Raw genomic sequence first — 14,356 nt, 5'->3', positions numbered from 1 at the left:
ATGCATTTTACAATCAGTTGCTTTGTTTTTTTGTTTTTTTTTTGTTACTATTTTTCAAAACCGAGACAAGAGAAACCGACCACATCTCGCCATAAGCACACATTAGTAGTATATATATATATATATATATTTTTTTATCAGAGTCACTCTACTCTGTCAGACAATGAGAGTAATAGTTGTTGTTGTTGTTGTTGAAATCAGAGCTAATAGATCCTACAAGATCTACCTTTAGCGACTTGGTTTCATTTGATACACAGTAATTGTATATATTTTTTTTCTTTTGCTCAGAGCAAAAAAAAGAAAGAAAAAAAAGAAAACTAAAATAAGACACCACACTCGTATAATGTATAAACAATACAAATATTTGTCATATCCGTATATGGCAAGAGTTTTCTTTTTTTTTCTCCATCAACGTGTACAATGATTTAGTGTCCTGACCCACTCTTTGTTAAGCACTACATGTTGCTTACATGCTGAAAATGGTCAAGATTATGAGCCTTTTTGTCATCATCAACAAGTTTACAAAAAGAAAACAACGTTGTTTTTGTTTCGTTTTTATCGTTCAGTTTTAAACGCCAAGGATCACATAGCTCTAAAAGTCACCGTTAGGAGGATGATGTGGCTGTGAAATTATCTCTACACTGATAAATCTCCCACCGGATTTACAAGAGTTAAGGTCACTAAAAGTTTCGCTAGTTAGCCTTTTTCTCGGTAATGCTTACCATAGTAAGTGTGCTTTTATCTTACAGTGCATGGCATCAGTTCAGACCTGTCAGTCAGTCAGTCAAGTCAGCACGGGCGGAGTATGAGGTTCAAAAGTTCCACGTTTTTTTTATACCATCGTTCGTCGTATAGCTCCTTTTGCGAGGAAACTGATAAATAAATGTTCTCTCAAACGTTCGCGCGCTTCTCTATCTCACGTATAACACGCTTTCTCTCTCTTTCTCGCGCAAGCAGGCTGGGCGAGCGAGCGTCTCTCTCTCACACGTAGTACTCCTTGTCCTTGTTTTTCTGCTTCTTGTTGCCGCCCTTGGCGCCGTGCTGCTTGTCCTTGCAGACGGCGCCGTTGCTCTGCGACGTCACGGCCGAGTTGGTGATGTAGTTGCGGCTCTCGTCCACCAGGTAGGAGCCCTCGTCCCTGTTCCTGTACTTGTACATGGCGTACAGCAGGATGAGGATGCACAGGGCGGCGGCCGCCACGATGCCGACGACCATCCCGGTGGTGCTGCTAGCCTCGCGGACCACCTCCGACGGCCCGCCGCCCGCCGACGGGACTCGCCTGACGCCCGGCTGGGTGGGGAGTGCTGTGGGTACATTATGGGACATGAAGGGGGAGGTTATTAAGGGGGAGCCCCTGGGCTTGGCGCGGCCTAGCTCGACGGACGCGGCGGTAGTAGTGGGGCGCAGCGCTAGCTCGGGGCGGCGCCGGCGGGGTTGCGTTAGCGTTTCGCGGCTATTGGTTTTGCCGGCCGGCCGTTTGGCTCCGGCGGTTGAGGCAGCGGCGGTGGTGGTGGTGGCAGCGGTGCGGCTCTGGTCGGGGGCTGGCGGCCTGGCGCGGCCGCTGCCGGAGGAGGGTGGGTGTTTGTTTGGTCTAAAAGGAGGAGGAGGAGGAGAAGAGGTCCCGCTGTCCCGCCCGGGGGGCGCGGCACCGGCACCGTGAGCTCGCCGGCGGCCGCCCGCTTCACCGCCCGGCCGCCCGGAGGACGACAACAACAAGGTCTCATCTGTTACCGGGGAGAAGGTGCGGTAAAAATGGGAGTCGTCATCGGAAGGTTGGGGCGGGTTCGAAGAGTCGAACGCGTCCCCAGAGCCACGCCCCGATCTCACCAAGCCATCATCATCATCACCATCATCATCATCACAATCATGGCTGCCTCGGTCCGACAAGCAAGGTGCCCCCGCCTCAGTGGCCACGGACAGGGACTCTTTGGCGGTCTCGTTAATGGTGAGGGGTGGGTGGTGGTGGGGGGTTGTTGGGGGGAGGGGGATGGAGGGGGGTGCACGAGGAGCTACAGAGGAGGGGGGCTCTAACAACGGATCCTCAACAAGGGGCGGGATCACTAATTCACCTCCTGGTGGGTGGGGTGTGGGGGGGGGGGGGGGGGCAGAGACAGGGAGACACGTTAGAAAGACAATAAGGACATTTTGGTCAAAACGGGGGGAGGGGTGTCCGTTTTCTACGCCACTTTCGGGAGATGACAGGCACGGTTAAATTCTGAGGGGGGAGTGTGTGTCCCCTCCCCAAGAGAATTCTGAGGGTGAGCGTATCTAGGTCATCTCCCGGAAATGGAATCCAGAAAACAAAGCTACCACTGAGTACGCAGCAGGCAGACATTACAACACAAACACTGAGTACGCAGCAGGCAGACATTACAACACAAACACAATAAAGCACAGAAACTCACCGTTAAGTGAGAGTGAAAATCACGACCAAACGACAACACCAAAGAAACCGAAAGCAAAGGAAAGAGGTTGAAGTTTCACCAACAACCTTTTAGCCTGATCCATATACTTGGTTGCACGCGGGTGTCGCACTCCGAAAACATCAGATCTACAAGCTCACAATCAATGTGCAATGCATTGTGAGCTTGTAGATCCGATGTTCTCGATGCATGACAATGGCCAAGTATAAGTGAGTCTTTAAGGGTGTTTGTGGAGGGATGAGCCAGAAGAGGATAAAGAAAAGGCTTTGATCATCAGCCTGTTGACATTTATTATTATTAAAATAGAAAAATGTGAGCTTTTTTCATTACAATTTTTGAACAATACGCATAAGATGTATCATCATCGTATATATTTCTATCAAAATACCTGATCAAATCAAAATGACTCTATAGCACGATTTAAACGTGTTCACTGGTGTCTTGCACCAAACGAAAAAAGCAGATCTGCAAGCGTGTAGATCTGCAATGTCCTGGGTGGTGCAACTGACCACTCAGGCTCATGTGTAAGGTGTGTGGTCCTATAGATCTGGCTCCCTTCCCTGACGGCCCACAACCTCTAGCCCGTCTCACGCACCTACAGCTTCCAAAATAGCAGCGTCATGAATGTTCACCCGTTTGTTTAGGCTACTAGCTACAATAGGATGCTAGCTACATCACCAGGAAGGTGTTTAGGATGCTAGCTACATCACCAGGAAGGTGTTTAGGATGCTAGCTACATCACCAGGCAGGTGTTTAGGATGCTAGCTACATCACCAGGCAGGTGTTTAGGATGCTAGCTACATCACCAGGAAGGTGTTTAGGATGCTAGCTACATCACCAGGAAGGTGTTTAGGATGCTAGCTACATCACCAGGAAGGTGTTTAGAATGCTAGCTACATCACCAGGAAGGTGTTTAGGATGCTAGCTACATCACCAGGCAGGTGTTTAGGATGCTAGCTACATCACCAGGAAGGTGTTTAGGATGCTAGCTACATCACCAGGAAGGTGTTTAGGATGCTAGCTACATCACCAGGCAGGTGTTTAGGATGCTAGCTACATCACCAGGAAGGTGTTTAGGATGCTAGCTACATCACCAGGAAGGTGTTTAGGATGCTAGCTACATCACCAGGAAGGTGTTTAGAATGCTAGCTACATCACCAGGAAGGTGTTTAGGATGCTAGCTACATCACCAGGAAGGTGTTTAGGATGCTAGCTACATCACCAGGAAGGTGTTTAGGATGCTAGCTACATCACCAGGAAGGTGTTTAGGATGCTAGTTACATCACCAGGAAGGTGTTTAGGATGCTAGCTACATCACCAGGAAGGTGTTTAGGATGCTAGCTACATCACCAGGAAGGTGTTTAGGATGCTAGCTACATCACCAGGAAGGTGTTTAGGATACTAGCTACATCACCAGGAAGGTGTTTAGGATGCTAGCTACATCACCAGGAAGGTGTTTAGGATACTAGCTACATCACCAGGAAGGTGTTTAGGATGCTAGCTACATCACCAGGAAGGTGTTTAGGATGCTAGCTACATCACCAGGAAGGTGTTTAGGATGCTAGCTACATCACCAGGAAGGTGTTTAGGATGCTAGCTACATCACCAGGAAGGTGTTTAGGATGCTAGCTACATCACCAGGAAGGTGTTTAGGATGCTAGCTACATCACCAGGAAGGTGTTTAGGATGCTAGCTACATCACCAGGAAGGTGTTTAGGATGCTAGCTACATCACCAGGAAGGTGTTTAGGATGCTAGCTACATCACCAGGAAGGTGTTTAGGATGCTAGCTACATCACCAGGAAGGTGTTTAGGATGCTAGCTACATCACCAGGAAGGTGTTTAGGATGCTAGCTACATCACCAGGCACACTAGGATTTCAGGCCATAGAAGCATGTGCTATAATAGCTTGCAATACCCCCCCCCCCCCCATATGATTCCATTTTAAATCAAATCCTCTGAGAGAGTTTTTCCACACTGTACTCACTCTACACAATCCATATCCTCTAGTGGAACATTAAAAAAGCTGGAATTGAGCCAATTTAAAGGCACACTTGTTGCTTCTTTACTCCTTAGTCTAAACTTAAGCCTTGATACTGTGCATACTTTATGTCAAAGTGAATTTTGGATCATACTGTAGGTCAAAGGGCAGTCCAGATCATACTTTATGTCAAAGTGCACTTTGGACTCAAATACTCCAATAAGATTTATTGGACAACGTAGCGAGCTTGGGCTCTTCGTCGGGTCAAAAATGAATTTGACCTGACGAAGAGACCGGCCAAGAAATGTTGTCCATTAAACATTTTTGAGCACTAGAAATGTTTTTGAAAAAGTTGAAATGTTAAGTGTTAAAACAGCAGTCATATGAGCTGCCTGGTAACATAGGTTTAGAACAGGTTCCTCATACATTTCTTAAAAGTTTCAAGGCTCAGAAAACAATCTATCATGCAGTAAAAACCCACATTCTTACTTTGAATGCAATGGATGTTATTGTGTAGCAGGACTATACATTAGAGTCGCTCTGGATTAAGAGAGTCTGCAAAGTGCCTTTAACTGTAGTTCACATCACTTAAAGGGCAAGACCACTTTGGTAGTGGTTTGGGTTGTGTAGTTACCTTGCCATGATGTAACTCCAAAGGTGGGCAAGAAATAAAAAATCACACCCTGTGTGAAGTGGGCGGTGTCTTCCTAGCTAACCACAATACTGAATGGAGTCAACCAATGATGTACAAAAGATAAATACATTTATTGAAACACTCTTTATGATGGACAAAACCATAACTTGAAAAAAACCAATATTTGGTTTTTTTCAAGTTATGGTTGCTTATATAGGGCTATGCACATGTGTCATGTGACACTGGCCAATCACAGTCCTGAATAGACTGTGATTGGCCAATCACAGCGCAGGATAATTCTACAAATTTCCTGGGCCCAGATCACAGCGCAGGAAAATGTACATTTTTCCAAATCTCACTTATAGGGGCGGTTTCACCGCCCAAAAATTATTGCTCCATTGATTAGAAATTGATAATTCAAAATATGCTCCTCATTGACTTACATTGTACGGTAAAACTGCTCTCAAAGTCACTCTTTTAGCACAAAAACGAACGCAAACAAAGTTGATTCAGACAATATAGAACATCACCAAACCCAGTACTGTTTTTTTTTTAAATAAGAATGTCAACTTCCTGTTGATTTTGCCATTTTTAATAAGTAGAAAACCCGGACTGGATCGGCGGATCCGGATCCAGATCTTCAAATAGTAAAATCAACAGGAAGTTCACATTTTTATTAAAAAAACAAACAGTACTGGGTTTGGTGATGCTCTATATTGTCTGAATCAGCTATGTTTGGGTTCATTTATGTGCTAAAAGAGTGACTTTGAGAGCTGTTTTACCGTACAATGTAAGTCAATGAGGAGCATATTTTGAATTATCAATTTCTAATCAATGGAGCAATTATTTTTTATTTCTTGCCCACCTTTGGAGTTACATCATGGCAAGGTAACTACACAACCCAAACCTCTACTAAAGTGGTCTTACCCTTTAATGTTTACAGCCTCGCACTGTGACTGTTTTTATCCTGCTGTGAGAATGAATCATGTTTTATTACTGTGCTGCAAACTTTCCCCCATTTGGCCAAGTAAACCAATTCCAAAAGCTAAAGTTAAAGTATGCTGTCTGAGTGAGAAGTGGGTAGAAGTCAACTTACTGTAGTTTTGTATTTTGTTCTTGAACATTAATCCTCAGGGTGAACATTCAAAATGCCATTTTGTTTGCCAACATCCACTGGCATCAAGGCGTGCCTAACCATGCATATCCTATACATTCTATTAATGCAAATATCATATGAAACATTACATCAAGGCACATCAAGGCACATTATTCTATAGACTTCACAAAACATTTATGTTCAAACACACATCACAGTAGCTACAGATCTAATGTTATATCATATGCTATATTAAGGCAAACATTCAAATGTTATCCTAAACGTTATACAAAGCTTACCTGAAGATGCAGTTTGTACTTTGTTTTAATTATATGTGCTAAAATGCCAATAGTGTTCAAGCTAAAGGCCTAAATGCATTGAGTTACTGCCACATGATTGGCTTATTAGAAATTGCGATTAATGTGCATTTGGGCAGGTGTTCCTATGAAGTGGTCCGGTGAGTGCATATAATTTTTTACCATAGTGGGGGGAGAAATATTCATATCCCCCACCATCCAAAACGTACAAACTGCAACTTAAAGGAATAGTTCACCGAAATAATGACTTATTTTCTATCAATTACACAACCCATGAAGCCTTGAATTCATGGAGATTTTTAAGTTTTTGTCGCATTCTTAAGCCAATAATTTAATGACCGGGTGTATTTCCGGTAGGAGACTCAAAGAGACTCCTTTGAGTCTCCTACCGAATACATTAGCATCTTTCTGCCGGGAATCAAATTATTGTCTCAGGAATGCAACAACAACTAAAAAATATCCATGAATTCAATGCTTCAAGGGTTGTGTAATTGATAGAAAATAAGTCATTTTTGGGGTGAACTACTCCTTAAAAGCCGTTATACCCAATAAGGAAGAAGAAAGAAAGAATATCAATACCACACCGTTATGTGTCAACTTACATCAACAAATTGCCCGCATGGTTTTGGCATGAAGAAAAGAATTTACAAAGGAAAGTTGTGTAAGAAGGTTCTTGGAATACGTGTCGGGGTAAAAAAAACAAAAAGGTACAGTTTCAACAGATCACTGTTAGCTTGTTGTTTCAGTCTAACCATTACGCAGGGATAAGAACATATATGTATACATTCACACCACAGAACATGAAAAATAAACTTCACCCATAATTCTGTTTTAGTTTTTTTTCTCTCTTCAATAAATAATTCCAGGTTATCTTTCTCTCTCTCTCTCTTTACAACAAAACTGTACATCTACAATTTTTTTCGTGTGTTAAATAGAATGTTTTTCTTTTGTTTTCTTTAATCCGATAAATATCTACAATCTCTAGTCATCAGATAGATATTTTTCTTAAAATGTGTCCTTTTTGTTTCTTTAGGATGAATGGATTATGGCTGTACATAATTTGTCTTGTTTTTTTATTCTTTACTTTTCTAAAGACGGGAAGAGGGAGGAGAGGTGAGGAGGAGGAGAGGGAGGAAGGTGTGAGCCTATGAGGGAACCACATAGGAGATGAGGAGGGACATGAGGGTGATGGTGAGAGTCAGTTGCCATGTCCATGTAAAGGCTGAACGAAGCGGTCGGCCGGCATTAGAGCTTTTGGCTGTAAGGAAGGAGGATGGAGGATATACAGACAATGAGCATCTACATGCCCGTCTAATACAAGGAAGAAATGAACAGAACAACTCTAGAGAGAAAACACACTGACAGAGAAGAACGTTCTGACCAACCCTAAACTGCAACTTCTTAGCCATGCAGTTCACACATTTGGTTTAGGTTTTTTTTTCTTTTCTTTTTGATTTCATCAACAATTCAGTGGATTTTTCATCTTAAAATAGATTTTTTTAAATCTGTAAAAAAAAACAAAAAAGAAGAAAGAAAAGGGATGTGGAACTGCTTCTCTTTGACTAATGTTTGGGCTTCACTGAGCGTAAACGTTAGCATACGGATGGCAAACATCCATTTATTCGCCGTCGGTCATCAATAGTTCATTAATGAAAGACTTTCATATTTTGTTTGTGAGCAGAGATAGACGCTCTAAAAACTCTTTAACGATACGATGCTAGATCGTCCATTTCCAATATTTGATTTTTAATTATCTTTGGAAAATACATTGGCCAAAATAGGTCTGTCTGTGGGTTTTATAAATAATTAGCTAATGAAAAGTAAAAAAAAAGTTTGTCATATAATATATAATAGAATATGTTGCTACAATTACGTTACGCTCACATCCTCGAAAGTTTGGCAAGAAATGGTAAACATACAGTACATCGGTAAAATACATTGTAAACACAGTTTATCGGTATAAGCCCAAATATTATGGTTGGAAACAGTTCTCAATCCACATCCACACCCGACCACCCCTATAAAAGAAGTCAAAATGTAACGTTATATAAAAAACAAGCTCAAACTGTGATTCAAATACTCCCAATAGACTGAGTGAAAAAAATCAAATAAAAAATGAATAAATAATCAACCCGACCAATAGAACAGCCCCACCTCCCCCAAAAGAAAATCATAATCATAAATGAAAAACGTCATCGATTAATTGGAAGTCAGTCAAAAAGCTAAACAAAGGACATTACTAAGCCTGTCCAATGTAAAGAATGCACGTCAATAATAATATTAATGATAATGTAAAGAATGCACGTCAATAATAATATTAATAATAATGTAAAGAATGCACGTCAATAAGATGGTGAACCAAGCCACTTCAAAAGTCCGCACACACTGCAACCAGATGTACACAAAAATAAAACGCACACAGTGGAGAGCAGGCGCCACTCTCTCACGTGTTTGTAGATGACAGGTATTCTGCTCGTTAATGTCAGTCTATAAAACAGTAAAATGATGTTTGTTAATGTTAGTCTGTAAAACATTAAAACATGGGCCGGGCAGTCTTGGGAGAGAAGAAGATACTGACTGAGAATAATGAGGTTAAATGTCTTAATCTTTTGCTTTGGTTATAATACTGCAAGATGTTGATGCATGCTTAAAGTAAGTTGCATTTAGGGAAAGTATACAAACAAGATTACAAAGAAAAACATAAAAACACCACAGGGCAAAGCTGTGATCACGTAAGACAGTGAAACATTTCATTTATATTCCACAACGGAGTCACTTTCCAAAACTAAACTAAACTCAAATGTTTTGTTTTTTTGGCAAGCGACAACTTTGTGTGATGGGACTTGCTAAAAACCAGGTATTTCACCCACGCCCCCGCCCCCCCCCCCCCCCCCCTTATGTCTTGCACCTTCATCAGGCGTAGTGTGCCTGATGCATGTTCTCATTGGCTAAAAACATTACAATGGAACTTGTTATAACATGTTCTCATTGGCTAAAAACATTACAATGGAACTTGTTATAACATGTTCTCATTGGTTAAAAACATTACAATCAGTGTTAATTTCGTAGACTAAAACTATGACGTAAAATGTACTAGTGGACTAGTGGAGCAGAGATCCAGTAGAACTAAGACTAGTGGAGAAGAGATCCAGTAGAACTAAGACTAGTGGAGAAGAGATCCAGTAGAACTAAGACTAGTGGAGAAGAGATCCAGTAGAACTAAGACTAGTGGAGAAGAGATCCAGTAGAACTAAGACTAGTGGAGCAGAGATCCAGTAGAACTAAGACTAGTGGAGAAGAGATCCAGTAGAACTAAGACTAGTGGAGAAGAGATCCAGTAGAACTAAGACTAGTGGAGAAGAGATCCAGTAGAACTAAGACTAGTGGAGAAGAGATCCAGTAGAACAAAGACTAGTGGAGAAGAGATCCAGTAGAACTAAGACTAGTGGAGAAGAGATCCAGTAGAACTAAGACTAGTGGAGAAGAGATCCAGTAGAACTAAGACTAGTGGAGAAGAGATCCAGTAGAACTAAGACTAGTGGAGAAGAGATCCAGTAGAACTAAGTACTAGTGGAGAAGAGATCCAGTAGAACTAAGACTAGTGGAGAAGAGATCCAGTAGAACTAAGACTAGTGGAGAAGAGATCCAGTAGAACTAAGACTAGAGGAGAAGAGATCCAGTAGAACTAAGACTAGAGGAGAAGAGATCCAGTAAAACTAAGACTAGAGGAGAAGAGATCCAGTAGAACTAAGACTAGAGGAGAAGAGATCCAGTAGAACTAAGACTAGAGGAGAAGAGATCCAGTAGAACTAAGACTAGAGGAGAAGAGATCCAGTAGAACTAAGACTAGAGGAGAAGAGATCCAGTAGAACTAAGACTAGAGGAGAAGAGATCCAGTAGAACTAAGACTAGAGGAGAAGAGATCCAGTAAAACTAAGACTAGTGTAGAAGAGATCCAGTAGAACTAAGACTAGTGGAGAAGAGATCCAGTAGAACTAAGACTAGTGGAGAAGAGATCCAGTAGAACTAAGACTAGTGGAGAAGAGATCCAGTAGAACTAAGACTAGTGGAGAAGAGATCCAGTAGAACTAAGACTAGTGGAGAAGAGATCCAGTAGAACTAAGACTAGAGGAGAAGAGATCCAGTAGAACTAAGACAAGTTGTTTGTTATGCTTGTTTGCAAGCGGATGTCGTGCTCTGATGCAGCTAAATATAAATCGACACCATCACGGGCCGTCAAAAATAAATTTTAGTCGACTAAATCAATTGTAGATTTAGTCGACTAAAACTAGACTAAAACAAACATTTCAGATGACTAAAATATGACTAAAACTGTTTTAAAAAGATAAAGGCTAAAACTAAATAAAGATTTGCTGTCAAAATTAACACTGATTACAATGGAACTTGTTATAGCATGTTTCCAATGTTACGTTGAGCCATCATACAGCATACTAACGCACTAATGAATATACATTGTTGTAGTACTCGAGACCGAGACCGGTCTCGAGTACTACAACCCTAATACTAACGCACTAATAAATATAAATTGTGTACATTATGAAACGGGAACAATATGGGCATAGCTTAGCTCGTCAAGTTAAGCTATGCTAGCTACGTTGAATGTCAATGTTTATGAACCAAGAATACATTTCATATCAATATTGAAGTACTGTACACAATTTAGAATTAGATTATAACTGATTTCCACCCTATCGGTGGTCAACTCATCGACTGCTAAACCCTGGTGGGTCTCAAAGTGGGGTCCGAGGACCCCCAGGGCTACTTGAGGGGGATCCAGAGGGTCCCCAGTAAAATAATCAATGATAGTGACCAAATGGACCCTTACAGGTCTGTAACTTTATGGGGGTCCTAATACAAACCAAACTGGGGATCCTTGAAATAAAGAAATAAAACGTTTGAGAACTACTGAGCTAAATCACGCCCATCCGGATGAAACACCTGGTATTTAGTGAGTCCCTTCATGCCATGGAGTATAAAGTGAGCTTTAGAAAAGCGAGTCAAACTAATGGCAGTGGGAGGAGCAAAGGAAGAAGATAGAAGATAATAAATAATCTGTTACAGTTAAATAGTTGTGTTCTTTGAGAAGTAAATCCAATGTTCAAAGGCACTTGACAGATCAAACCACATAAGCTTACAGCCTAACATTGTCCTTTGGCGGACTCGGATTTGCACCCACAGCCTTTAGTTTCCCCCACGTAGACAAACACACACTGAGAGAGAGGAATTCCACAGGATGGCACCAGTCATGTCTGCAGGTACTTAAAGGTGTACTATTAAAAAAAGTGAGAAAATACTGTAATGGAGAAGAAAAACTACAGGCTGGTGATGCATTTATTAGGGATTGATATTTATTAGGGATTTGGGGTGGATTTCAGTGGTTTTGTATTTTGTGAGTTCAAGTGACGTGTTGCTTTGTAATGTATTGGACTATTTGTTGTTATTGTGTGTCGCAGGACCACATTGTTTTATTACACTTTCAAGTGTTATTCCTGCGTTTAAGTTATATTACTCGGTGCCGTGCTACGAGCTTGTAGATCTACTATTTTTGAATAGCCCAAAGAAGGCTGAATATGACACAGATTATTTCCCTGTCTAAATGGGTTAAGGCAGCAAAGAGCTTGTATGCAGTCTGACCTCTGACCCCCTCCTGGGATAAAGAGCTTGTATGCAGTCTGACACTAAAGAAGGTGATCAGCACTGTGCTCTGACCTCTGACCCCCTCCTGGGATAAAGCTAAAGAACACTCAGGATTATTAATTTAAAAGAAAGTGTTGGTAAAAGTGTTATTAATTATTATATCTGTTAAAAGTAAGTAACTGGAACGTGTGGTGTTGTCTCTGTCGGGTAGAAACCTCCAAAAAATGATCTACAAGCTCACAATTCATTGCGACGCGTTGTGAGCTTGTAGATCAGCTTGTAGATTTCCACTACTTTTTGCTCAACACTCTTATATGACGAAGTAGGGCATTACATGACACAAACAAATGACATGAAAAGTTGAATTCTGGAGATACAAGGTTTCTGCCCGACAGAGTCCACACTATTTTACAGCTAAATAATAAAAAACACTTTTTTTGGGGGGGATAAATATTCATGGATGTTCTCTTGTTTTTCCAAATAGGAGGTTAGAGTATATTTCTTTAGTTAGTCTGTGTTCACGCAGGTTCTTTTATTATTTTGTTACAGTAGGAGGATCTTGTATTTGGTTATATCAGTGGTATAAAGTAACTAAGTAAATTTACTCAAGTACTGTTACATTTGTAGATTTAGATTATTATTACAAAACATACATTAACCACTAATGCTCAATATATATATTTCGGCTATATATATAGTTCGGCCGATATACAAGCTCACAATGCGCCACGGTGCGACGCATTGTGAGCTTGTAGATCTGCTATTTTCAAAAGATTTGTATACATTTTGAAAACTTGAAATGGGACTTTCTGCACAATGAGTACTTTTACTTTTGATACTTAAAGTACATTTTGATGCCAACACTTTTGTACTTTTACTCAAGTAAATTTTGAATTCTGGACTTTTACTTCTACATGATGTTATTGATACTTTTACTGCAAGTCCACAACATGTAGTACTTTTTCCACCACTGGGGTACAGTATATGGTGCGGAGTGTATATGGTGGGGGAGTGCGGAGTTGTTATCTGGTACAGAGCTACGTTACAGCTGTGACAGATGTTGTTATCTGGTACAGAGCTACGTTACAGCTGTGACAGATGTCGTTATCTGGTACAGAGCTACGTTACAGCTGTGACAGATGTTGTTATCTGGTACAAAGCTACGTTACAGCTGTGACAGATGTTGTTATCTGGTACAGAGCTACGTTACAGCTGTGACAGATGTTGTTATCTGGTACAGAGCTACGTTACAGCTGTGACAGATGTTGTTATCTGGTACAGAGCTACGTTACAGCTGTGACAGACGTTGTTATCTGGTACAGAGCTACGTTACAGCTGTGACAGATGTTGTTATCTGGTACAGAGCTACGTTACAGCTGTGACAGATGTTGTTATCTGGTACAGAGCTACGGCACGCCGTCAGTCTGAGGCGGAGGAAAGGTCAGGCGTTTGTTCTCTTCATCTAAAGATAGACGCTGTGGCTGTAAGGAAGGACTTGAAAAGAGTGTTTTCCTCATCAGGAAGGAGATCTGTGCTATAACCCCTAGAGGATTGAAATACATGTATTTGTGCAGTTTGTCTCTGCGAGTAGCCGGCTATTTGCATAAACCCCCCACCAGTGGTGAAAAGTAACTAAGTACATTTACTCAAGTACTCTACTTAAGTAATGGTTTTTGGTATTTGTATTTTACTTGATTTTTTCCGATTTCCAGTACTTTTACTTCTACTCCACTACATCTCAGAGGCAAATATTGTACTTTTACTCCACTACAATTATTTGAAAACTTTAGTTACTAGTTACTTTGTAGATTTTGATTATTATTACAAAACCACTTCGGTCCAGATTGTGTATTAGGAACAGTGTGTGACATCACAGAGTGACATCACAGAGTGACATCACAGAGTGACATCACAGAGTGACATCACGGCCATCTGGTGAAATTCCTGGAGGGGGACGGAACCACAGTTTAGAGAACACAATCACTTTAATAAGGACAACCGGGGGAGGGAGGGAGGGAGAGAGAGAGAGAGAGAGAGAGAGAGAGAGAGAGAGAGAGAGAGAGAGAGAGAGAGAGAGAGAGAGAGAGAGAGAGAGAGAATGCAGTATCATTAAGTTGCAGTGATCACAATAAGACACGAAAAGACAAACAATGGATAAATAATGCATGTCTCATGCTTGATGTATTTCACTGTCTAAACAGTAGATCTGCAAGCTCACTATTTCCGGTGACTTGCAGCCATGCATATA

At 41.3% G+C, this 14,356-nt stretch overlaps 1 protein-coding gene across 1 annotated transcript in view; it reads right to left on the bottom strand.

Annotated features, from left to right (window-relative positions):
* Positions 1 to 981: 981 nt before the first annotated feature.
* LOC308074138 (neurexin-3a-like) overlaps positions 982 to 14,356 on the bottom strand; it is a gene marked incomplete at both ends in the record, with an annotated part of 212,376 nt that continues 199,001 nt past the window's right edge. The window contains one exon of the mRNA XM_080413470.1: positions 982 to 2,072. Within this exon, the coding sequence (XP_080269596.1) occupies positions 982 to 2,072 (1,091 nt within the window). The remainder of the gene's footprint in view (positions 2,073 to 14,356) is intronic.

This window comes from Gymnoscopelus braueri (genome assembly GCF_963280865.1).
Source record: "Gymnoscopelus braueri genome assembly, chromosome: 19".
NCBI lineage: Eukaryota > Metazoa > Chordata > Actinopteri > Myctophiformes > Myctophidae > Gymnoscopelus > Gymnoscopelus braueri.
Note: the sequence above shows the minus strand (reverse complement) of the source record. Positions and strands in the feature narration are given on the sequence as shown.